Source organism: Pan troglodytes, chromosome 4, assembly GCF_028858775.2.
Source record: "Pan troglodytes isolate AG18354 chromosome 4, NHGRI_mPanTro3-v2.0_pri, whole genome shotgun sequence".
Taxonomy (NCBI): Eukaryota; Metazoa; Chordata; class Mammalia; order Primates; family Hominidae; genus Pan; species Pan troglodytes.
This window is the reverse complement of record NC_072402.2, coordinates 174,544,612-174,571,957: the sequence shown is the minus strand read 5'-3', so window position 1 is coordinate 174,571,957 and position 27,346 is coordinate 174,544,612. Positions and strand designations below refer to the sequence as shown.

The 27,346-nt window shown below is 40.1% G+C and overlaps 1 protein-coding gene across 20 annotated transcripts in view; it reads left to right on the top strand.

Moving 5' to 3' along the window:
- UIMC1 (ubiquitin interaction motif containing 1) overlaps positions 1 to 27,346 on the top strand; it is a 117,886-nt gene that overhangs the window by 70,005 nt on the left and 20,535 nt on the right. For all 20 annotated transcript variants that reach the window (XR_010156804.1, NM_001280463.1, XM_063810163.1 and 17 more), the window contains 2 exon segments: positions 654 to 757; positions 8,785 to 8,938. Coding sequence is in view for 19 of the 20 variants with exons in the window: in NM_001280463.1 (NP_001267392.1) it covers positions 654 to 757; positions 8,785 to 8,938 (258 nt within the window). In the remaining variant the exon portion in view is untranslated.

Genomic DNA, 27,346 nt, shown 5'->3' with positions numbered 1-27,346 from the left:
ACTAACATTGGCAGGTTCTTGTTTTCTGTCAAATCAGTATACTTTAAAACTAGAATTACAGTGGAAATAAGCCTGTTGATCAGTTGGTCAATGAATAAACAAATTGTGATATATCTATACAATGGAATGCTACTCAGCAGCAAAAAGTATGAACTATTGATATTATGTGACGACATGGGTCCATCTCAGACACATTATACTAAGTAAAAGAAGCTGGACACAAAAGACATGTGATTCTATTTATATGACAGACAAAATTATAGGAACATAAAGTAAACTGGTCATTATAAAGAGTTCATTGCAGTGACCAAAGAGGTAGGAGATTGACTGCAGAGGGGTACAGAGAACTTCTTGGGGTGTTGGAAATGTTTTATATCTTGATTATCGTAGAGGTTACATGGTATAAATGGTAGTATATAAATGGTATACATTTGTCAAAACACATTAAACTGTATACTGAAAATGTATGAATTCTGTTATTTGTAAATTATGCCTCAGTAAAGCTTTAAGAAGAAACAAACTAGATCTATTAATATATTGCCACCACAGTATTGTCATATCCTAAACTTTAGGTGAAAATAGGCATGTTTGTTTTTTTAATTATGAAAACACAAAATGAAAATTAATGGGATTTTAACTTTTTTAAATTACAGAGACACAGCTAAGTTCCTCTGAAACTTTTGACCTTGAAAGAGAAGTCTCTCCGGGTAGCAGAGATATCTTGGATGGAGTCAGAATAATAATGGCAGATAAGGAGGTGAATATTTTCCTCTATATTTTTTCTCAGTGGTTTCTTTCCGTTGGCAGTCCTCTCTCTGATGCAACGTTGACATTGGCTGAAAAGATTTAGGTGGCAGGGGGTTTTAGTTTTGGGGGCCCTTATGTCAGAGAGAGATTTTTATAGTTAAGATTAGTTCAGCATTGTTTCTAAAAATAACAGTAGTTACCATTTCTTGAGTACTTTTGTATACATTATTATTTCTATTAGAGATGGGGAAACGGAGGCTTAGGATGTTTAATTTGCTCTAAATCATACTACTAATAATGGTAGAAATATAATTTGAACACGGGTTTGAATCCAAAGTTATAGGGCATTTTTTATTATGTACCAATAAGTAACAGAGACAAAACAGTCTTGGAAAAAATTACTATATTTATATTATGATGTATACATAACTTTCAGCCCTAATTTGATCAGAAATGCAAAGTCAAGATAGCTGTCTGATAAAATAAATCTATTTGCATCATTACCTTTCCTCACTTTACATATCTGGCAGTAACCATAAAGCTGATTGATACAGGTTCATACTTCTGATTAAGATTCTCGGTGTGTATATTTTTCCTTTTCTTTTTTTTTTTTTCCTTTTTTTTGGGATGGAGTTTCACTCTGTTGCCCAGGCTGCAGTGGCAGTGGCACGATCTCGGCTCACTGCAACCTCTGCCTTCCTGGTCCAAGTGTTTCTCCTGCCTCAGCCACCCGAGTAGCTGGGATTACAGGTGCACGACACCACGCTCAGCTAATTTTTATATTTTTAGTAGAGACGGGGTTTCACCACGTTGGCCAGGCTGGTATTGAACTCCTGATCTCAAGTGATCTGCCCACCTTAGCCTCCCAAAGTGGTGGGATTACAGGCATGAGCCACCGTGCCCGGTCCTCAGTGTGTATTTTTAATGTTGAGTCTAACAAAACAGTTTACCTGGAATTCCTTTAAAAATTTTTAAATCTTAAAAATCTGTTGCTGTCACAAGCAACCTGAGAGTTAGCCAAATTCCTCAGTAGAAATAAAGATTTTGGTTACATTGGTGTATACTTTCTTATCCTGCGGACTTTAAGAAAGGTTCCTTTTTGGCCGGGTGCAGTGGCTCATGCCTGTAATCCGAGCACTTTGGGGGGCTGAGGCAGGTGGATCACGAGGTCAAGAGATTGAGACCATCCTGGCCAACATGGTGAAACCATGTCTCTACTAAAAATACAAAAATTAGTGGGCGTGGTGGTACGCATCTGTAGTCTCAGCTATTTGGGAGGCTGAGGCAGGAGAATGGCTTGAACCTGGGAGTCGGAGGTTGCAGTGAGCCGAGATCGCGCCACTGCACTCCAGCCTGGCAACAGAGCAAGACTCCGTCTCAAAAAAAAAAAAAAATGAAAGGTTCCTTTTTATATTCTGGAATTTCGTTTTTTTTCTCCTCAAGACAAAGTCTTGCTCTTGTCTGCCAGGCTGGAGTGCAGTGGTGCGATCTCGGCTCACTGCAATCTCCACCTCCCGGGGTTTTAGTGATTCTCATGCCTCAGCCTCCCGAGTAACTAGGATTACAGGTGCCCGCCACCATGCCCAGCTAATTTTTGTATTTTAGTAGAGATGGGATTTTACCATGATGGCCAGGCTGCTCTCAAACTCCTGACCTCAGGTGATCCACTAGGCCTCCCAAAGTGCTGGGATTACAGGCGTGAGCCACCGTGCCCGTCCTGGGATTTTTAAAAAACAGTTTTTACAATAGAAGTTAGATCCTCTCCCTGGTCTCTGCGCTGCAGGTAACTGGGTAAATATTCTGCCTTCATGAATCATGCACACTACCTGGTTCTCTGGAACCTGATCTGTCACAATTGACCAAGATTCCCTAATGCCAGTGGTGGTAGGAAAGATGATGACACTCCCTGCTGCAGAGTGACTGACGACAGATCCTGCTCCATAATGTCAAAATGGCCTCTGGATTGTTTTCTCAGGAAGAAACAGAATCTTCTAAATGGGAATGAGGGAATAGAATATTATTACCATAGTCATCCTAACATACAGAAGAAGCCCTTAGTTAAGGCTGATTTCATACCCATCCATGACTGCAGACGAGACTGTTCTTTGTTTGGGTCAAAGAGCATGAACCCTGTTTAGAATTTATGGTGTACATGTCTGTGCTACTATATATCAAATAGATGGAATCATAATAGCCTTTCTAACATTGAATGTCCTCTTTTTGGTGTTGCTGTTTGCTGATATCTGTGGATGTCTCTAAACAGTCTTAGAAGTTTCCATTAAAAGGGTGCAGCACACCAACATGGCACATGTATACATATGTAACAAACCTGCACATTGTGCACATGTACCCTAAAACTTAAAGTATAATAATAATAAAATTAAAAAAAATAAATAAATAAAAAAATTTTTAAAAAAGGGGAAAACTGGAGTTTTAACTACTAGACCAAGATTACACATTAAAAGAATGACTACATAAATAAATATAGTAGGAAAATATTTAAAAAAAAGTTTCCATTAAAAGAAGTTAGATATACTGTAGATTTTAAATCATGTACTAGTTACAAGTCACTTATTAGACAGAATGGAACATTTTATGTGCACAAAGATAGTATAAAGGGTGCGGACTCTTGCCATTGGGATCTGTGTAGGTCATTTGTCCTAAAATTTCTTGTTTACTGGAAGGTGGTATGGTGTAGTACAAGGAGCTCGAGCATTGCAATTAGAAGACATGGCTTTAAATCCCAGCTCCACCATGTTTTGAATGTTGTGCAAATTAATCACTTTATTCATTCACTAGGCAGCTATTTATAGTTTGTATACTTTGTGCCAGTCATTGTTTTAGACTCTTGGGATACAAAGATAAATAAGAAAAACAGTCCCTGCACTCAGAGGGTTCTGGTAAGGGAGGAGACAGACATATAAACAGATAATTATAATTATAATGTGGTCTGACAAAGGTAATGATGGATTCCTAGGGCATTAAGGAAGCACAGAAGAGAAATGCTTTTCTGAATTTCAGTTCTTCATATGTAAAATGGAGGCAGAAATACCTATTATACTCTGTTGGTTTGCAGGTGAAATTAGATAAAGAATATAAAACACGTGGCAGAGATTTGTCACAAGTAGAAGTATCATGTAGAAAGTCATATTATTTTACTGCTTTGTAATATATTACTGTTTATTAGTTTACTAATGACAGAGAATTGCTCAATAGTGTTTGAGGTATTTGGAAGTACCCATGGCATAACTGTATGTAGTCCCTCTTGATTTCTGACAGTAGTCAACTTTCTTTGGAAATAGTGTTTCTGAATATCTTGCCTGAGAGTTTCCCTTAGTTTGGAGTCTTAGATAAATATCCTATTCTCAGAAGAGCTAATAGAAGTTATTCAGAGTCCTCCAGAGGTAGTTTAGTCAGTTAAGTTTTTCAGTAAACTATGTTAAGAGTCGTGTGGTGAGAAGGGGAAGATCCAGAACAAGGAGGTTTCTAAGCTACACATAATTGGGTGGGGGAGGGATGGAGAGTTTAGTGATTTGCAGGACATGCTTTTGTTTTCACTGGGTTCATTTCTCTTGAAGTGAGGTGTATTTTTTTTTTTTTTTGAAGTCTGAAGTTAAGGACCAACAACCTTTAAGATGTCGAGATTCAGTATCTAAGTACCTCTTTTGAAAAATAGTTGTATAATTTTTTTTTTTTTTTTTTTGAGACGGAGTCTCACCCTGTTGCCTAGGCTGGAGTGCAGTGGCGCAATCTCGGCTCTGCAAGCTCCACCTCCTGGGTTCACGTCATTCTCCTGCCTCAGCCTCCCGAGTAGCTGGGATTACAGGCGCCCACCACCATGCCTGGCTAATTTTTTGTGTTTTTAGTAGAGACGGGGTTTCACCGTGTTAGCCAGGATGGTCTCCATCTCCTGACCTCATGATTCACCCACCTTGGCCTCCCAAAGTGCTGGGATTACAGGTGTGAGCCACCGTGCCTGGCCGAAAAATAGTTGTATAATATTTTAAAAGAAGTAGAAGGGGAGCGGGGAGGGATAGCATTAGGAGATACACCTAATGTAAATGATGAGTTAATGGGTGCAGCACACCAACATGGCACATGTATACATATGTAAAAAACCAGCACGTTGTGCACATGTACCCTAGAACTTAAAAAAAATATATATATATATATAAAAGAAGTAGAAGCAACTCTGCAAAGAAATCCCTGACTGCATGGTCCTAATAAAAGCTGCTTTGCTTGCCTTTTTCCCCCTTGAGGTTCTTCCCTGGTAGTTAATACTTAAATAGACTTTTTAAATGATGCTGGGAAAAAATACCTTATTTTAACATAAAAATGTTCAGAAACCTTCAGGGTTGCCTATGAACAGTGGTTGGAAGTGGGCTTATATTCATAATAAGACAATTGACTACTCCCTCTTGAATACATTAATAGTTAAAGGTACATTCTCTGCATTGTATAGAGCTGTGGTGAATACAAATGAGTATAGTGCTCAGTGTGGGCACCAGTGACACATTTGCGTCATGTAACATTTCTGTGCTTAGTGAACTTTAGAAGGCCAAGTAACTGCCCATTCACCACCAACTTTAAGTAATTAAAGACTACTTGCAAATTTTAGGGTATATTGATCCCCTTTACCCCCCTGCCATCCTTCTGCTCAAACGGCTTTGCTATTTGTCTTTTCTTTTTTGAGGCCGGGTCTCCCTCTGTTGCCTAGGCTGGAGTGCAGTGGTAGGATCTTGGCTCACTGAAACCTCCGCCTCTTGGGTTCAAGCGATTATCCTGCCTCAACCACCTAAGTAGCTGGGACTACAGACATGCGCTACCACCCCTGGCTAATTTTTGTATTTTCAGTAGAGACAGGGTTTTGCCACATTAGCCAGGCTGGTCTCAAACTCTTGACCTCAAGTGATCCATTCGGCTTGGCCTCCCAAAGTGCTGGGATTATAAGCGTGAGCCATCGCACCTGGTGATTTTTCTTTTGTTTTCTTTTCTTTCTTTCTTTCTTTTTTTGGAGGCAGAGTTTTGCTCTGTCACCCAGGCTGGAGTGCAGTGGCGCGATCTCGGCTCACTGCAGCCTCCGCCTCCCAGGTTTAAGCGATTCTCCTGCCTCAGCCTCCTGAATAGCTGGGATTATAGGTGCGTGCCACCACGCCCAGCTAATTTTTGTATTTTCAGTAGAGATGGGGTTTCGCTATGTTGGTCAGGGTGGTTTTGAACTCCTGGCCTCCTGTGATCTGCCTGCCTTTATTGCGGGATCTGGCCAGCAGCCCGCAATGCATCGGGGCTCTCTCTTTGTTTCTAGGCAGATCGGCAGGTTGAGAAATAATAAACACACACAAGATAGTGAAAGCTGGGTCCGGGGCGGGTCACTGCCTTCTGGTCCTGCGGTGCCAACAATGCACTGGATATACCAGCATTTATTATTAAGTTTAGTGAGGGCGGGGGTAGGTTAGTGAGGGATTTAGGGCCATTTGATTATGAGGTGAAATGGTCACATGGGGATGAAGTAATTCTTTAACATAACATTTGTATGTAGAAGTACAGTACATTTCTATGTAGAAGTACAGTATACAGAGATAAGAATTTACAATATAGTATGTGCCTCAGTAATTTCTAACAGAGCCTTAAAACAGAAACACAATCTTTCCATAACCTATGATTAGCAAGATATTAATCAGCAGTAACAATTGCAACAAAAGCTGGTTACAAACAATCCATGGAAACAGGATGTGAAGCTAGACAACTGGTTAGACCAGAAATTCTCAGAAGGGAGTATGCCTTAACCCTAAAGAGGCCTATCAGAGCCGTGGCAAGATGAGGGCGTTGATAGCCCTATCTTATCAATATGGACAGGCACCCACCCATGCATCCGTTTATAGGCTCCCCACAAGGGTCGCATTCCATTCCCAGAGCTATGAACATCTGTTTTTCTGGGATAGGAATCTTGGTGATGTGAAACCTCCCTGACTGCACGTCCATTCATAGGCTCTCTACAGGGGGAAGCACATCATGTGCTGTTGACTCGTTTTAGCAGTCCAACCTGGTATTGTCTTTACACGATCCTGTGTGCAATTTTGTATTTACAATAATCAGGAGCATTTCATCTTTAATTCCATAGCAATAGTTTCAGGGAGTCTCCCTACATGCCTTGGCCTCCAAAGTGCTGAGATTACAGATGTGAGCCACTGTGCCTGGCCAGCTTTGCAATTTTTAAGCTTTACAACTTTTCGTTTTAAGATTTATGAACAGAGGAACCTGGATTTGTGAGAAGCTTAGTGATTAAATTTGGAAAACATAGCACCTAGAACTTCCAGACCCACTTGACTTTCCCCACCTTGTAGAGAAGAAGAATAAATAGAACCTGATAGTTTCTTAATTCCTTGCAGGATCCACTTCCAGCAACAAGGTGGAATGGGAAGGAGGCTTTTTATTTCTGCCACAACATGATAGAATGGAATTACTGAAGGTTTTGATGCCAAGTGGGCCTGGGTTTGTTCACTTAGTAACTTTGTGACCAGCAAGTTACTTTGCTTTTCCAAGCCTCAGTTTCCCCTTCTGTAATAGCAGAACTAGTGATACTTCTGTCCAGTGGCTTGTTGAGAGGGATGGATATGGAAAACGACTGGTGGAGCCTGCATAGTGTAAGAACTCAACCACTGTTAGTTCCTTTCTCATCTTTTAGGTTTTACGCCTTTAGAGTATGTCTTTTAATAAAAGGCAGGTGGTGTTGAAAACAGGACATTTTCTGGCAGTTTGACTTGGTATTTAGATGGCCTGTTTTCATCTCTGCTGGATCACACTTATAAGCATTAGGTTTTAGAGATAGCCCCAACCTCTTACCCCAAAAGACCCAGTTGACTCAGAGTCAAATTTTCTATGCATTGAAGTTTTGGTTGTGTTTTGTTCTTGTATCAGAAGATATTTTATTTGTTTTCCTCATGTAGTAAGGTGTAATGACAGCCCGGGTGTCCCTTGCTTTAAATGTAAGTAGTAGCTATGCAGGATGTTTTCACATTGATTGGATAGGACATGCTGTCATTTGAAGCAAGTGTTAGGCAGTAGTGCTGCAGTGCTCACACACACTGTTGAATTAATCACTGCAGAGTTCTTGGCTCTGATCAACCTGTGTAGGTAAAATAAAACTGCCTTTAAGAGATACCAGCAACTGTAGGAGAAATGATGACTACAAAACAGAGGAATAAGAGATAGGTTTAAGAGTGGCTTTGGCAGAATTGATTATTTTAACTAATGAATTATTTGGTGCTTCTTAAGTATGTAGATCTTAGTTTCCTCTTTCAATCCAGAAAGTCACAAATAAAACACAGGTCTTAGGTCTTATGGGTCTAAGTACAGACTTATGTTCTTAACTTAAATCCTAGTTGTGCTGTTTTTGGCTTAGAGCTCTTTTGTTTTCTAACTCCTTATGTCTTAAAGTCACTTACAGTAATAACAGTCCTTTTGTGAAATTGAAAATGTGTCCTTAAGGTGCTGTTGATATGCAAAACGTGAAACCCAGCAGGCACAGCACACTGATGCAGTGAGGATTGTGCCTTACAATGTGGTAGAGATCAGTGCCCTCAAGTTTTTGAGGCAGATTCTAGTCCTTCATTTGAATCTCAACACTCCCACTTACTTGTTCTGTGACTTTGCAAATTGCTTTACTGTTTTACACAAGTACTTTTCTCACGTGTAAAAAAGGAGTGTGCTAATAACTTTGTAAGATTAAATGAGTAATACATATAGTGTTTAATACATAGTTGTCAGTATAAATATACTTACATATAAACGAGTAATATATAAACTTACATATAGACGAGTAATACATGTAGAGTGTTTAATACATAGTTGGCAGTATAAGGCACTGAATAAGTATTGACTCTGTCAGTAGTATCTCTCAATCTTTACTCCTGAATTTGATAAGCTGTTGTTGTCTCTTTGAAAGTAAGTGAAATATGGGGTGGAGTCTCTTGCAGTTCGTTGTAGGGAATGATATGAACTAAAGCTGTTATGATTGCTGTTTGTCATGTTCTTCAGGTTGGTAACAAGGAAGATGCTGAGAAGGAAATAGCTATTTCTACCTTCTCATCCAGTAACCAGGTATCCTGCCCGCTATGTGACCAACACTTTCCACCCACAAAGATTGAACGACATGCCATGTACTGCAATGGTCTGATGGAGGAAGATACAGGTAAAGACCCACCAGGACAGCCAAACTCTTACTTTTTTGTGTGGTGGTTTTATAATCCTATACATTACAATGCAGGGAAAAAACATAGCTGTTCTTCAAAGTTAAAGTTGTTATTGGTCTTGGGTTTTTTCTATCTAGTTATTTTTCTAGTACTTTTATGTTCATCATTACTTTTAGCAGGTATTTTGTCTTGTTACACATGCCTCAGGAGAAGGGGAAGGGAAAAGTCTTTCATTTTTTAATGTTTTTGTTTGTTTGTTTGTTCTGTTTGTTTGTTTTTTGAGCCAGAGTCTCTCTCTGTCACCCATGCTGGATTGCAGTGGCGCGATCTTGGCTTTCTGCAACCTCCGCCTCCCAGGTTCAAACGATTCTCATGCCTTAGCCTCCCAAGTAGCTGGGACTACAGGCTTGCGCCACCGTGCCTGGCTAATTTTTTTTGTACTTTTTTTCAGTAGAGACAGGGTTTTGCCATTTTGGCCAGGCTGCTCTCGAACTCATGGCCTCAAGTGATCCTCCTGCCTTGGCCTCCCAAAGTGCTGGGATTACAGGTGTGACCCACTGCACCTGGCCCAACCTTTTTTTTTTTTTTTTTTTTTTAAGACGGAGTCTTGCTCTGTCGCCCAGGCTGGAGTGCAGTGGTGCGATCTTGGCTCACTGAAAGCTCCGCCTCCTGGGTTCACACCATTCTCCTGCCTCAGCCTCCCCAGTAGCTGGGACTACAGGTGCCTGCCACCATGCCCAGCTAATTTTTGTATTTTTTTTTTAGTAGAGATGGGGTTTCACCATATTAGCCATGATGGTCTCCATCTCCTGACCTTGTGATCCACCTGCCTCGGCCTCCCAAAGTGTTGGGATTACAGGTGTAAGCCACCACGCCCATCCTGCACCTGGCCCATCTTTTAACGTATTAACTTATTCTTTTACATAGGTAGGCTAGAAATCAGTGCAGTGCAGTGGACCTTGCATTTCAACTTATGTATTCAAATATTGAGATTCCTGTGGAACTTGAACTAAGTTCTAGAGTTGCCCATTTTTCATTCAAAATAAACCCCTTGTAGGTTTTTTCCCTCTTTTTGTAGTTTGTTTTAATAGAAATTCTACCTAGAGACAGCAGCTGAAAAATATCCCTAGTTTACATTCATGTCCTACATATCATATCTCTGCTGAGTTACCGAGGAGCTGTTGGTTTATCTCTTTAAGAGTGTACCAGAGGCTGGGCGCGGTGGTTCATGCCTGTAATCCCTTTGGGACGCTGAGGCGGGTGGGTCACCTGAGGTCAGGAGTTCAAGACCAGCCTGGTCAACGTGGTGAAACCCTGTCTCTACTAAAAATACAAAAAATTAACCAGGCGTGGTGCCGGGCTCCTGTAATCCCAGCTACTCAGGAGGCTGAGTCAGGAGAATTGCTTGAACCCGGGAGGCAGAGGTTGCAATGAGCCGAGATCGTGCCATTGCACTCCAGCCTGGGCAACAAGAGTGAAACTTCATCTCAAAAAAAAAAAAAGTCTGTACCAAAATCCCTAGTTTTCAGACAGCATAAGACATTGATCAAGAAAATCTTGTTAATCACAGCCCTTGAAATACCACCTCTGATTTGGCCTGTTTATGATTTTAAACTCTAAATATAGTCGTGTCAGCACAGCTCTCTGTGGTCTAACATGCTGAATGTAAACCTAGGTAATTGGAAGTGTTGCAGTGTTCTTCTCAGTGCTACTTGATTCCTGTAACTTAGGTGTATTTAAATGTGACATTGTATAATTGTGAAGTGTTTTTTAAATTAAGATTGCCAGAGAGGCAAGGCACATGTTATTTACTTTTCTTGAAGTAATATACTTTTTAGTTATTAAATAAGGAAGTACATAAACACTTAATTTAATAAATTTGTTGATTTTTCTGATTATAAAGTAGTACATGTTCATCGTAATAATAATGGCTGACATTTATTGAATACTTAAAATTAGGCACTATTTACATAAACGGGACCATGCTATATATAGCTCTCTCTATATATTATTCTGCAACTTGTCTTTTTTATTTAGCAGTAAATTTAGCTCTTTCCATGTGCAGATAAATTTTTGACGTAGTTGAGGTCTGACTGTAAAATTTTATATTCTGCTTTTTCTGTTTATAGTGTAAATATTTCATCATGTCACAAAGTTATTTATAAAAATATTTCTAATGCCTACATAATATTTGGTAACCTGGATTGCTGTCATTTACTTATTACATATTTGAAATGCTTCAAGTTACTGTGTTATAATCACACGGTACTGAGCCTCTTAGCCTAAAATTGTCGCTGTATTTTGGGATTAGTTCCCAAGGATATGTTCCCATATAGGGTGACAGTAAGGTAGGCTCTGGAGGGCCAGTCAGTTTGAGCTTGAGTCCCACCTCTGTTACTGACTTACTAGTGTGTGACCCTGTGCTAATTTCCAAGCTTCCCTTTATGCATCTGTGAAATAATAATAATTACCTTGTTCAGTTTTTGTGAGGTTAAATGAGGTGTTTTAAGGAAAGTACTTAACACAGTACCTAGCACATAGTAAATACATAAGAACTATTAGCTGTTGTTACCATTCCCAGTAGTGAAATTACTATGTCAGAGATTTTTTTTTAAGGGTCTCTATGCATAGCATTGTAGTCCCTAAAGACAATGAAAGTTGAGGACCTAAATCTGGCTATCAACCACTTTTAGTGGCAGAGCACTGAAGGACTGCAATCTAGATGCAGTTTTAATTTGACAAAGCTCTTTAGTCTGATTGTTTTTTTTTTAGCTGAGCGTTCCAGTGACTAAAAGAATTCTGGGGCTGAGCATTTCAAAGGAAAGAGACTATCTTGTCTGTCTTACTAAGCACTTACACAGCTGGTATTGGGTATCTGAGTCAATGACTTATTCAACACAACATCAAGGTCCAGAAATAAATGAGTTTGAGAAACTGAATGCCCCATTGAGCTCTAGGAATAGATGACCTCCTTCAGGTCAGAATGATCAAGTAAGGAGTAGTATAGGATAGCTTCTACTGACATCTCCCTTACTGAATTCCACTAGTTGGTGCTAAAATAGGAAGCTTTGGCATTTATAACTGTCAGATATCGTTTAATTACAAGATAATTGCTATTAAGCCGGTCTTCCTTACTGGAGTGTGGTGAGAGAACTCAAACTCACATCCCCAAATCCTTGTGGTTGAAATTGATTCAGGCTTGTTCCTGAATTTTCTCAAACCAATTTTCAGACTTATGCCACTAGAACCAGGCCATTTAGGTGGGCAAAGTAGACTGAGTCTTATCATCATCATCATCCATTCAGGGAGGACATTTCAGGTTCTCCTTGTTCTGCTGTGTCCAGGATCAGTGACCCCGTCTAATGCTGTTCAGTTGGATTTACACTATGGATATCGCAGACTTTCAGATATGATGATGTAAATGTGCTTTTTGATACAACAGAAAGTCCCTATATTCTTGGCATCATATGCCTTTATAGCTTTGATGCGAATACCCCAGACCTCCATGTGAAGATGTCTGCTATATCCTGAATGACAGTCACACTTTCTTTTTCATAGGGAAATTTGTTATAAAAACCAGTTTAGAAGACAAATTTAGAATATAGTCACGTGTTGCTCAGTGATGGGGATGTGTTCTGAGAAATGTGTCATTAAGTGATTTTGTTGTGCAAACATCATAGAGTGAGTATACTTACACAAACCTTGATGGTGTAGTCTACTACACACCTAGGCTATAAGGTATGGCCTATTGATCTTGGGCTACAAACCTGTACAGTGTGTTACTGTACTGAACACTGTAGTCACTTGTAACACAATGGTATTTGTGTATCTAAACACATATAAACACAGACAAGGTATAGTAAAAATATGGTATTATAATTTTATGGCACCCCCATCATATAGATGGTCCGTTGTTGGCTGAAATGTCTTTTTGTGGCACATGACTGTACTACATCTTTCTTTTCAATGCCAACGTGTCTACCTAGAGCCAGAAGTTTGCTTCTTTTCTATCACCTATTACTTCATATTTACTTTTAATTCATCCAGATATTTTGGAGCTTTTCTTTTCTTTTCTTTTTTTTTTTTTTTTGAGACAGGGTCTCACTCTGTCACCCAGGCTGGATTACAGTGATACAATTACGGCTCATTGCAACCTCTGCCTCCTGGGCTCCAGTGATTCTCCAACCTCAGCCTCATGAGTAGCTGGGACTATGGGCACACACCACCCCGCCTGGCTAGTTTTTTATATTTTCTTTTGTAGAGAAAGGGTCTCATCATGTTGCCCAGGCTGGTCTTGAACTCCTGGGCTCAAGCAGGCATCATGCCTTGGCCTCCTAAAGTGTTGGGATTACAGGCCTGAGCCACCTTGCCTGGCATTGCACTTTTTTTTTTTTTTTTTAATGGTGCTAGGCCTTATGAAGCTTACTAAAGAAGTTTTAAGATTTCTCTCTTCAAGGAGCTTGCATTATCAATGGTGAAATAAGCATTTCCCCAAGAAATTAATTAAAAGATGACACAAGTGAATAATTGTGTACCCAAGTAAATGTCCCTGACAGTGGGAGAAAGGAGAGCTGCAGTGAATAAGGATGAGATCCCAGAAAGAGTGGGCTTAGCCTTGGCTTTGCAGGCTGGTTAGGTCTGGATAAACCCATAGCAAGGTAGAGGGCCCTTTCCCCTCCTATGGGTTTAGATAAGATAAGAAGCAAGGGAAATGGCCACTAAACAATAGCTTCGTCTTAATCTTCCTAAGAGAGCTCTCTGTTGATTTTTCAGGCCCTATGAGAGGGAGCAGGGTGCCCTCACTGGAACCATTCTACTCTCTGCATGTTCCTCTACTTTCCTGGGAACAGAGCTTGGGGGTATAGGTGGGTTGGGGAAGTAGAGGAATTATGCAGAGCACCTGCTAGTGTACTTGGTGTACAATAGGTACTCAGTATGTTTGATCTCTTTACTTGGTTTCCCCACCAGCTTGCCTGCCCCATCTTCTTTGCCAGAGACAGAAGTTAGTGATTGTGCTGGTTCCTCTTAGCTTTATATGACTGGAGACAGAGGCCAGGCTCCCAACCTAGTTTTAAAATCTTTTGTAAAAGGAAGCCTTTTTTTTTTTTTTTTTACTGTGGAAGGAAAGGAGTAATTTTCCCTTTTTTTTTTTTTTTTTTTTTTTTTTTTGAGACAGGGTCTTACTCTGTAGCCCAGGCTGGAGGGCAGTGGTAGAATCATGGCTCACTGCAGCCTCAACCTCCCAGGCTCAAGTGATCCTTCTGCCTCAGCCTCCCAAGTAGCTGGGACCACAGGTGCATGCCATCACGCCTGGCTAATTTTTTATTTTTTGTAGAGATGGAGTCTTTTTATGCTGCTTAGGCTGGTCTTGAACTCCTGGGCTCAAGTGATTCTCCTGCGTTGGCCTCCCAAAGTGCTGGGATTATAGGCCTAGGCCACCATGCCTGGCAAGTTACTTTTCTTGAAGACACATAAGCCAAGCTGGGAGACCATTAGCCCAATGCTTAAGGGGTGGAATAAGAGAGGACTTAACCTCCCAGTATTAAGTATCTAGCTTTTCACTCCTTCCTGTCTTCCCCTGAAGCGGATCCTAGATGTGCTTGGTTTGGCTGTGTAAAAGAAATAGCAATTAGAATCATTTACATAAAGTGTCTACTATTTATGCCTACTTACCGTGCAGCACAATAACAATTATGCATATCATTAAATATATGTCTGACTAACTTTGCTGTAAGTTTTGATTATAATACTGCGCACTGGTTAAGTTGGCTCAGTCTACTCAGTTTTTTGCTCAATGACGTTGTCTATTCAGAACTATGAAAAATTAGAGGGAATGCTTTTGTTTCTTTTTTTCTTTTTCTTTTTTTTTTTTTGAGACAGAGTCTTGCTCTGTCGCCCAGGCTGGAGTGCAGTGGCACGATCTCGGCTCCTGCAAGCTTTGCCTCCCAGGTTCATGCCATTCTCCTGTCTCAGTCTCCCGAGTAGCTGGGACTACAGGCGCCTGCTACCACGCTCAGCTAATTTTTTGTATTTTTAGCAGAGATGGGGTTTCACCATGTTAGCCAGGATGGTCTCGATCTCCTGACTCATGATCTGCCCACCTCGGCCTCCCTAAGTGCTGAGATTACAGGCGTGAGCCACTGCACCTGGCCGAGGGAATGCTCTTTAAAGGTAATGTTTGAGGGGAGAAGATTGACTACATTGATCTAGACTAGAACAAATGCACATTGCCTTTGCATTTACTTTCTGGAAAATGTATCTAAGGCCAATTGTGTTAGACACCTAGGGAGAATAAAAGCCCCCATTTACTCATTCAATACATGTTTATTGTATACCTACTATATAACAGATACAGTGAGCAGAATATACAATTAACAGAATATAAGTCCCTGTTCTCATGGAGCTTATTTTCTAGTAGTGGGAGGCAGACAAGAAAACAGTAAATATACAATATTTCAAGTGGTGATAAGTACTTCAGAGAAAAAAGTAAAGCAGAGGGAGAGGGGAATAGGGAATACTGAGGTCTCAGGAGGTAGCAATATAAAATAGGTGATCAGGGAAGGTCTCCTTGAGAAGATGACATTTGAACAGGGGCCTAGAGTAAGTGAGGGAATAAACTAAGAAGATTGTGAGGTGGGGAGAGTGCTACAGGTAGAAGGAACAATAAATGCAAAAACCCTGAGGTGTGAACAGGTTGAATGTGGCTGGATTAGAGTAAGTAAGGGAGAGATAAACAGTGAAACCAGAGAGGTAACGGGGGAGGAATGCAGATGGACAGAGCACAGGGTTCTTAGGCCATAATAAGGACTTTGGCTTTTCCTTGAGCAAGGGAGGAACCACTGGAGGGACTTGAGCAAAGAATAATATTTAAGCAAAGGATCACTCCACTCTGGTTGCTACTATGTGGACAGTAGATTATTGGGTTGTGGGACAAGGGTGGAAGCTGGGAAAATAGAGTCAATATTTTGTTTTTGGCACTATGATAAAGTAGAAGAAATGTCAGTTTTAGAACTAGGCAGCTCAGCTGTAATATTTCCTAACTGGCTAATATTTGACAAGTTGTCTCTTTCAGGATCAGGTTCCTCATTTGTAAAATTAGTATGAGGATTGCCATGAGAATCACAGACACTTTGTAAAGTACCAGGCATTGCGACTAGCATGTAATAGGTATGCAGTAAACGGTGGCTGCTATTATTATTGACTGTGCTTTCATGTCTGTGTAGTCTTTCTGAGGTCTGTGTTTCTGTGTGATGATGAGACATAAAAGATAAGCCACTAGTTGGGTAGAACTAAGGGAAAGAAGAAAGGCAAGGCATAAGAGTCAAAGGGGTAAGAATAAGTTAGGGAGAAATAGATTATAGGAGAGTTAGGGAAGCTGAAGGCATTAACTATATACACTTTGAGTCTAGATAGAGGGCGTGTCTTAGAGTCAGGATACTGCTAGGAGTGGACTTTCTCTTCGGGGATATCTCCTGGAAAAATAATGGTGGATGGGTGGGTAGGTAGGAGGAGGTAGGAATTCTTATTATAGATATGCCTGAGAGTTAACAGAGAAGGACCAAGGCCTAAAATAGGCTTGACTTGTGACTAAGCAAAAATGTGTAAGACCTCAGTATCTCTAAGTAAAACTTATTTCTTAAATTAGACAAAGTTGGGACTTGTTCTGTTCTATATATGCCTACCTAAATGTAATTTGTACCCTGTCCAGTCTTCTCACTTATATTAATGTGGCCTTTGTGGTACCCAGGATAATTAAGTATATTGCTGCATTGCTACTGGTACCTAGTTACTGAGATATTGACAATTGTGAAATAGCCTAGGTTTCATAGAAGTAATACGGATTTTGGGGACAGACTGACCTGTGGGGATATATACAAATCAAATATGGGCCCTGATCTCACTGACATTCAGTTCAATTAGGTAGATAAGACATGAACATGCATAACTGTAATGCAAGGTCAGAACTACTAAGGGACATACAAATAAAAATACTGTAGTGTTTCAGAGGAAATACAATTAGAGATTGAGAGGGAAGGGTATTAATGTAAGAGAACGGTAGGCTAAAATCACATAAACAGAAAAATGTGAAGAGTGTGTAGGAAAGAACAAGCAATTCAGTGTAGTTATAGTGTGGGCATTATGAAAGGAAATGGTGGGCAGTTGGAGAATGACAAATGTAACTTGAATCATGTGGGTTAACATTTGTATGAATTATGTGGGTCAACATTATGGAACAGCATTTTTTTCAACTCAAAGAATTATTGCTGTGTGTTACTAAAATAATTATTTGTGTGTTTACCCCCATTGTGGTATATAGGACTCTTGGATGCAGGTGTTGGAAATATGATTTCAGTAACCTTAAGCAAAAAAACCAAGTTAATGTGTGTAATAATTGGCAAGTCTGGTTAGGGCTTAGGCTGAGCTGGATCTGGGAGCTCAGATAATGTCTCTCCATCTTTGAATCCAGTGGTCTCTGTTCAACAGATGGCCTCTTCTTAAGGGACAAGCAAAATGGCTGCCAGCAGCCATAGCTTTTAATGGAAAGAAAGAATTTTTTTTTCCCTCAGACCATAGGTTAGTCTAGAGGAAGACTCTGATAGGCCTTTCTTGATTGAAGTGTCCACTTATGGTGTAGTCACTGTAACCAAGTAGATGGGTACAAGTCAGAACAAGTAAAGGAAAACCCTTTTACTAACTATGAGAAATTCTGTTAGTATCTATCAGAAAATTCTGTAAGTCACAATAACAGAAAACATCATTAACAGTGGGTTTAACACGTGGGATTTCTTTCTCCTCACATCACAAGTCCAGAGTGAGGCAGTTGGCTCATTGACATAATTGAGGATCAGGCTTTTGCCTTTGGTGCTACAGTCATAAACTTGTGGCTTGATTCACGGTTTCAGGATACCCGTTGCATCTCTAGGCTTCTCATGTATGTTTGAGGCAGGAAGACGGAGAAAAGGTAAAGGGACATGACTGCTTACTCTGACTCCTTTGATCTAATACTCATTCCTGCATTCTCATGGAATTTGAGCTTATTCTAAATTATGGTTGAATTAAGGCAGTTCTAAATTTAGTGTTTGTTCATACCTCTTAAGTGTTTATATGTCTTTTTCTATATAAAATTATTTTATCTCTAAAGTCATTGATTAATTGCTTTTTATAGTGGTTCACCTTAAGATTTTTTCATATCCTGCTGTTAGTGAAATATTGTGCTGGATGCTGAGGGTAAGGAGGAGGGGCCTAAAAGACCCAAAAGATGGTGAGGGATATAATACAGAGCTGAATAGGATCTCAAATTTATACTCAAGAGAGTTTACAGTCCAGCAAGGGAAACAGACTTGGGTATGACTATGTATAGTACAACTCAGTCGAAGTGCTAAAATGTAAGCACTAACCACCCACAAAGAAAGGTATTAAATCTGATTGGTGATTGGTGGAGTAAGGGAGGGCTTCTTGCTTAATTGTTCCCCTAATATTGGGCATGACTTTTTTTAACCTATTTTTTTTTCTATTAAAGATAAACATCTAGGGTCAGTCATGGTAGTTCACACCTGTAATCCAAGCACATTGGGACGCTGAGGTGGGAGGATCAGTTAAAGCCAGAAGTTCAAGACCAGCCTGAGCAACATAGGAAGACACTATCTCTGCAAAAAATAAAAAATTAGCTTTATGTGGTGGTACATGCCTGTAGTCCCAGTTACTTCAGAGGCTGAGGTGGGAAGATCACTTGAGCCCAGGAGTTGAAGGCTACAGTGAGCTGTGATTGCACCACTCCACTCCAGCCTGAGTGACTGAGCAAGACCCTGTCTCAAAAAAAGAAAAAAAAAAAAATCTAAACTAGCAATGAGCCTTGTAATGTAGTTCTTTAATATGGATTACTAAAAGTGTAATTACTAGATTATATGTATAAAGTTACCAGTAGCTTATGAGAGCATTCCTTTTGCCTCCAAATACTGAGGGATATTCTTTTTAAAAATATATGGCATAGTAATAGATAGTAACCAATGGCATTTCATTGTACTTTATGTTTCTTTGATTAGTAGTGAAGTTGACATTTTTTGTTTTTTAAAAAGTCAATTTATATTTCTTCTTCGAAGAAGAATTCTCTGAAGTTTGCCTCAGTGTCTGTTGGGATCTCAGTATTGTTCTTATAGTTTATACAAGTTCTTTATAAGTGATTTACTTTTTGCCTTGAAGGTGCTTTCCAGGGTTTGTTTCACTCACCCATCAGTTCTCACAAAATTTCCAGATTTATGCAGCCTGGGCCAGCAGCCCCCTTCTTGTGTGAACACTGCCAAAGCTTTTCTTTCTTGAAGTAGAAGCAGTGCTGATCCTGCAGAAAGGTCTAATCGGTGTGAACAGAAGTGGCACTGATGTGGGGAAAAGAGTATTCAAATCCATGTAGAATTGAGAGGGTGGGTGGGCAGCAAGTAGAAAGGATAAAGAAGTCATTGCCTCCATGCTGTTCCATTCCTGTAAAAAAAAAAAAAAAAAAGCATTGCTATTGCTGACTGGATGAAGAGGCTAGAGATAGAATGAAGAGGAGGTGGGGCCTGGTCACCGGGGGTCAGCAGGGGCTGGATGCCCAAAGTATTATGTTTAAAGGAACTGGGATGTATCTCCAGAGCAACTGGGAATTTAAAAACGTACCTTCTTCCACTGAATAGAAAAGTAATAGAAATGAAACCAACGAGTGAAATACATATATTTTGCTATATTTATTCTTTCTGGTAGGTTGCAAGAGCAAGCACTTTCCCTCCCAGTATTAGGATTCGGCTGATACATATCTGGGATTCTGCTCATGTTTGTCTGTCTGTCTCTCTGTCTGTCTGTCTGTCTGTCTGTCTGTCTGTCTATCTATCTATCTATCTATCTATCTATCTATATCTGTCTCCTGTGTTTATATTTGCCGCCCCCCCGTATTACATCATAAACGTCATCTAACATGCCGTTTGAAATTATTTATATTCACGACATTGCTTATAGTTTTTAACTTTCACAAATAATACAAAATGTACTTAATTCTTTTTCGTTGCTGTGGAAATATTTTTTGACAGAGGAAACCAAAGTCACAGGAGCAGCTTATAAAACAAAACGCAAAGACATTTAAGGAAGGATGTTTTGGAACAGATCCTGGGCACTAGGTCTTATCAGCTATAAAGTAGATTCTTCTTTAGTCGGCTTCACCCTAGAACTGTTCATTGTTTTCTGGAGAGGACATTATCTTATTTGAATGCCCACAGTACTGACATACATACTCTTAGCTACTGGATGAACTTGTAGACCAGTGTTTCCACCCCAGACTTACGTTACACTGCATGCATTTTACTCCTCTGGGATTAATAATGTAGGAGCTCCTCTCTGCAACCCCTGTGGTCTCAGTTGTCTTCTTTTTTGTTTGTTTGTTTGTTTTTTAGAGATGGATTCTCGCTCTGTCGCCCAGGCTGGAGTGCAGTGGCATGATCTCGGCTCACTGCAACCTCTGCCTCCTCGGTTTAAGCAGTTCTCTCCCTCAGCCTCCCAAGTAGCTGGGATTACAGGCAGGTGCCACCACGCCTGTATTTTTAGTAGAGGTGGGGTTTCGCTATCTTGGCCAGGCTGGTCTTGAACTCCTGACTTCGTGATCCATCTGCCTTGGCCTCCTGAAGTGCTGGGATTACAGGCAGGAGCCACCGCACCCAGCCTTCAGTTGTCTTCTAACAACTTTTGTTCAACTTTTCTGTGGAACATTTCCTCATGTCAGCTCCACTAGGTTGCATTGATAAAGTTGCTGTATGATGTGGCATATGAAATGGCAGCCTGACTGCAATGTGCGTCTGCATGAATTCTCAGTGCTTTTACTCTTCCCATCTTGTTCCTCTCTTAATATTGACTTTGCCTTCACTTCAGTTATCCCTATTCATTGTACCTTCATGCTAAGGAGCCCCCCACCTCAGAATTTCTCTTAGCAGTTTTCTTCTGCCAGATGTGCTTATTCCTTCCTTGAAAAATAAAATAGCTCTTTTTAACACCTGAGTTAATACCCAAAGCATTATGTGTTAAAGGAATATTAACAGCAAAAACCATTTTAGAGAAGTTCTTCACTTCATGATCTAGTCACACACTTTTAAATTCAGGCATCTAGAGCATTTCGAGAAAGATAAAAGTTCAAGAAATTAATACTAGATCAGTGATCTCCATTGAAACTATCTTAGAGCCACAATCAAGACTATAATTATCTATTAATATAAGGATAAGTTTTTGTTATCTCCATTTTACTGATGATGAAATTAATATTAGAGAACTTTAGTACTTGCATTGTCAGGCAGTAAGCAGCAGAGCCAAGGCCCAGAGCTAGCATTCATTACTGTGTTCTTTCTGCCTTCCATGTGTAGAGCTGGGACACACAGGGGAATGTTTGAGAAGACCATGGAAGCCTCAGTCGGTTTCAGGAAAGCAGAATGCTATAGTCTTTTACCTCTGAGTGCAAACATGAATTCTCATCTCATCAGAATTGACCTTGTCAGCTTTTCAATTACCTAGAATAAATGGTTTGATGGATTAGACTCTTTCCTGGTGAACAGCGTCCATGTGACATAGTTGCCTCTGTAAACCTGTGAGTGCAAAGTCAAAGATCAGATGAACAGTACTTCTTTCTGGTGATAGCTGTGGAGATTGACCATGCATAGACTGATCTCTAAGGAGTTTTCCAGCGGCCTTATATAAAGGAAATGCTTGATAACAAGATAATATTTTCTGTTAAGTAAAAGAATTTAATTTGCTACATCTTTATAAGCCATGCTTAACATTAAGCAACATTAGCTACCATTTATGAGCACCTGCTATATACCATTAACAGTGCTTTTTGTATATTGTTCTAATCCTCATAACAGTCTTTTGAAACAGGTGTTATTTCACTTATAAAAGAGGAAGCTGAACTTGATGGGGAAATAATTTCCCCAAGATCACATACCTAGAAAGTGAAAAGAGCTAGGGTACACCAAGTTTAACTCAAAAGCTAGTAATCTGTGCTCTATAGAATCTTCCATGAATGTTCAGATTTTTTTGAAAAAGTAAGTTTCAGGATACTAAATCCAATATGGTGGTCAATATATTTTTTAAGAATTTGTGGTAAAACTGTGTGTTTGTATAAAAAGAAGGTAAAGGTAATATAATTTTGAGAATAAAGGCCACCTCTGGGGTGGGGGATGGGGTGGAGGCAGAGAGATGGAATCCAGAAGAAGCATATAGTTGGCTAATCAGTTTTGGCAATATTCTAGTTCTTAAGTTGGGTAATGGGTTCACATATATATTCTTTTGTACATATTACATTATAAAACCTTTTAAAGAATTGTATGTTTCTGTTATGCACCACTGTCATCCATTACGTTTTCAGAAGAACCTTGGTAAACATTTACTAGTGAAGTTCAGATAAATTCAGTCTTTTCTCCATATGAAACTTACTTACTATTATCTTTATTTAGGTTCTGATGACAATATCCAGTGTGATTTGACTGCCATTGATGATTCTTTAGAAGGAGGGCTCTTGTGGTTTTTTCCTAGATCCTTATCTTTGTCACCTGATTTTCATACCACTTTCTTCAAAAGACAGTGGCTAGTTTATCTTTGGTATTTGTCTTGCAAAAGGACTTTGTGTGTGTGTGTTTTACTTTTAATTACCAAAAATTTCAAACTTAAAAATTGAGAGGATAGTAGTACCCTGAATCCCCATATTCTACCTAGCCATTCATCAACTCGTGGCCACTGTTGTTTCATATATATTCTATCCATAACCCCCATCCTGGATTATTTCAGATTATATCTCAGATAACTTTTTTTTTTTTTTTTTTTTTTTGAGACGGAGTCACTCTCTCATCCAGGCTGGAGTGCAGTGGCACGATCTCAAGCTCACTGCAACCTCTGCCTCCCGAGTTCACGCCATTCTCCTGCCTCAGCCTCCAAAGTAGCTGGGACTACAGGCGCCCGCCACCACGCCTGGCTAATTTTTTTGTATTTTTTTTAGTAGAGACGGGGTTTCACCGTGTTAGCCAGGATGGTCTCGGTCTCCTGACCTTGTGATCCGCCCGCCTTGGCCTCCCAAAGTGCTGGGATTACAGGCATGAGCCACCGTGCCCGGCCCCAGATATCATTTTATAATTTTACTGTGAATTGCTGAAAGATCTCTTTTTTTAGAAAATAAAAAAACCTAACCATAATACTGTCACTATACCTAAAGAATTAATGGTAATTTTTTTTGTTTTGTTTTAGAGACGGAGTCTCGCTCTGTCACCCAGGCTGGAGTACAGTTGTTCGATCTTGGCTCACTGCAAGCTCCACCTCCCAGATTCATGCCATTCTCCTGCCTCAGTCTCCCGAGTAGGTGGGACTACAGGTGCCCGCCACCGTGCCCAGCTAATTTTTTGTATTTTTAGTAGAGATGGGGTTTCACCATGTTAGCCAGGATGGTCTCGATCTCCTGACCTCATGATCCTCCCACCTCAGCCTCCCAAAGTGCTGGGATTACAGGCATGAGCCACCGCACCCAGCCAATTAATGATAATTTTTTTTTTTTTTCTGAGATGGAGTCTTGCTCTGTCACCCAGGCTGGAATGCAGTGGCATGATCTTGGCTCACTGCAACCTCTACCTCCCGGGTTCAAGTGATTCTCCTGCCTCAGCCTCCCGAGTAGCTGGGACTACAGGTGCGTGCCACCACCCCAGGCTAATTTTTTTTGTATTATTAGTAGAGATGGGGTTTCACTATATTGGCCAGGCTGGTTTCAAACTCCTGACCTCGTAATCTACCCGCCTCGGCCTCCGAAAGTGCTGGGATTACAGGTGTAAGCCACCACGCCCGGCCAATTAATGATTTTTTTTTTAAAAGACGTAGTTTCACTCTGTTGCCCAGGTTGGAGTGCAGTGGCGCGATCTCCTCTCACTACAAGCTCCGCCTCCTGGGTTCACGCCATTCTCCTGCCTCAGCCTCCCAAGTAGCTGGGACTACAGGTGCCCCCCACCACGCCCAGCTAATTTTTTGTATTTTTAGTAGAGACGGGGTTTCACCATGTTAGCCAGGATGGTCTTGATCTCCTGACCTCGTGATCCGCCCACCTCAGCCTCCCAAAGTGCTGGGATTACAGGCGTGGGCCACTGTGCTCAGCCGATAATTTTTAATACCACCAAATATCTGGTTTGTTCAACTCTCCTTGAGTCCAATAATTGTTTTTTTGTTTATAGTTGGTTTGTTGAAAACAGGATCCAAACAAGTTTTACACATCGCAAAAAGCTTTTGTTGCTAATATCTCGGGCTCTTTTAATTTACAGAAGAGTCAAACCCCAAGAAGTTCTTTTTAAAGATTGAATCATTCTTGAATTACACATAAGCTTAATATTGTTAACAGTTACTGTGTCATAGTCCTTTTTATTCCCTCCATAGTATCTAATATAGTATTGTGCAGGTAGGCCCTCAGAAAATGTACTCTTAAAAGCAAAGTCTAGCAAACTTTTTCTGAAAGGAACAGATAGTAAATATTTTAGGCTTTGCAGGCCGTTTGGTCTCTGTCGCAGCTACTCAAGTCTTTGCCATTGCTACTCAACTCTGCTGTTAAAGCACTAAAGCAGCCATAGACAATTTATAAATGAATCAGGCAGCTGTGTTGCAGTAAAAGTTTATTTATAAAAAAAGCTAGGCTGAGCATGGTACCTCAAGCCTATAATCCTAGCACTTTTGGAGGCCGAGGTGGACAGATCACTTGAGGTCAAGAGTTCGAGACCAGCCTGGCCAACATGGTGAAACCCTATCTCTACTAAAAATCAGCCGGGCATGGTGGCGCCTGCCTGTAATCCCAGCTACTCGGGAGGCTGAGGCAGGAGAATCACGTGAACCCAGGAGTCAGAGGTTGCAGTGAGCTGAGATTGCACCATTTCACTCCAGCCTGGGCAACAAGAGTGAAACTCTGTCTCAAAAAAAAAAAAAAAAAAGCTGGCTGGCCATCCCATGGTTTGCCAATCCCTGTTCTAGAGAACTGGTTTTTGTTTTTTTTGTTTTTTGTTTTTTTTTTTTGAAACAGGCCACACCTGGCTGAGAACTGGTTTTTCAAAATGTCCTCTGTAGTTAACTAGGGTTCTGTAAAGGTGTGGGAAGGGCAGAATGAATACTGGTAACACTCCAACTTGACCACCCACCTCATCCAGAGCTCTACATTTATGTATTTTACATATTGGGTTTCATGTGAAATTTTATTTGAAAATAGAATTCTCTCTTTTTTTTAATTGAAATTTGGCTGGGTGTGGTGGCTCACGCCTGTAATCCCAGCACTTTGGGAGGTTGAGGTGGGTGAATCACTTGAGGTCAGGAGTTCAAGGCCAGCCTGGCCAATGTGGTGAAACACCATCTCTACTAAAAATACAAAAAATAGCCAGGCGTGGTGCTGCACACCTGTAATCTCAGCTACTCGGGAGGCTGAGGCAGGAGAATCGCTTGAACCCAGGAGGTGGAGGTTGCAGTGAGCTGAGATTGCCTCATTGCACTCCAGCCTGGGCAACAGAGTGAGACTCCATCTCCAAAAAAAATAAAGAAATTCATGGGTCTGTGACACACTACTGGTGTTTTTTTTTTTCTTTTTTTCTTTTTTAAAGAAATGGTGTCTTATTATGTTGCCCAGGCTGTTCTTGAACTCCTGGGCTCAAGTGATTTTCCTGCTTTGGCCTCCCAAAGTGTTGGGATTATAAGCATGAGCCAACCATACCTGACCACTACTGGTCTTTATAATAACAGTGACTGCTATTACTACTATTTTGTGCAAGTCAGTATGCACTTATGCAGTAACTCTTATTTTACCTGATCTTTGCAGGAACCTTACAAGTTAGGCTTTGTCATCCTTAGGGAGAAGTAACTTGCTCAGAATCATTAAGCTAGTAATTGGTAGTGTGGGAACTGAGACTTAGACCTGTTTGTTTCAGGGCCTATTTTTTTCCTCTCTATTTTGAAAATTTCAAATTTCAGAAGTATGAGATACAAAAATAGTGTACTTTCTTTATCCCTCCTATTTCTCTTCTTTTTCTTTCTCATATGTATATTTTTTACATATATGGACCTTTCCCTGACCATTTGAGAGTTAGTTGCATAAATCATGACACTTTACCTCTAAATACTTTAATTAGTGTGCATCTCTTGTTGTTGTTGTTGTTGTTGTTGTTTGAGACAGGGTCTTGCTTTGTCACCCAGGCTGAAGTGCACTGGCATGATCATAGCTTACTGTAACCTTGAACTCCTGGGCTCCAGCAGTCCTCCCACCTCAGCCTCCCTAGTAGCTAGGACTGCAAGCACTCACCACCACACCCAGCTAATTTTAATTTTAATTTTAATTTTGTAGTGATGGGGGTCTTGCTATGTTGCCCAAGCTGGTCTCAAACTCTTGACCTCAAGAGATCCTTCTCTCTTGGCCTCCCCAAGTGCTGGAATTGAGCCACTGAGCTTGATCAGTGTGTATCTCTTAAGAACAAGATCATTCTCCTACAAAATTGTAACACCATTATTATACTCAAGAAATTTAACATTGATGCCAATACTATTATCTAGTATACCATCCACATTCACATTTCCTCAGTTGTTCCAGTAGTATCCTTTGTATCTCTTTTTTGGCGTAAAGGATCCAATTAAGCATCATACATTGCTTCTAGTCATATCTCTTTATTCATCTTTAATTTAGAGGGTTTCCCCAGTCTTTTTCCCTCCGTTATTTTATTATGAAAATTTTGAATACACAACAAAGTTAGAAGAATCTTACTACTTAGATTCCATTAATATCTTACTATGTTTTATTACAAATCTGTGTATCTCTCTAGCCATCCTTTAATCCATGTTATGTTTTTGATGCTTTGCAAAGTAAGTTGCAAATATTGGTTCATTTTCCCTGAAATACTTAAGCATGCAAATCATGAACCAAGTTCCAATATTTGTGTGAAATGCACAAATATTAAGTGTAAATTTGCAGAGTTTGGGCATATGCATATACCTATCAAGACATGGAGCTTTAATATCACCCTGAAGATTCCCTCATATCTCTTCTTCACCCCTCCCCCGAAAGGCAACCACTGTTTTATTTCTGTAAAATTCTGCTTATATGATATTCTGCAGTTTGATATTAGTAGAATCATACCAGTATACTTTTGTGTAATCTTTCACTCAGCATAATGTTTTTGAGATTGATCCATGTTATATTCCTTTTTATTACTGAGTAGTGTTCTAGCATATGAATATACCAGTTTCTTTATACAGTTCTTCTCGGTGTATTTTTCACTAAGAAAGCTGCTGTGAACATTCTTGTACAGGTTGTATAGTGAGCATAAGATTTCACATCTTTTGAATAAATAGCTAGGAATGGAATTGCTAGGTTATAAAGAAACTGCCAAACCTTTTTCCAA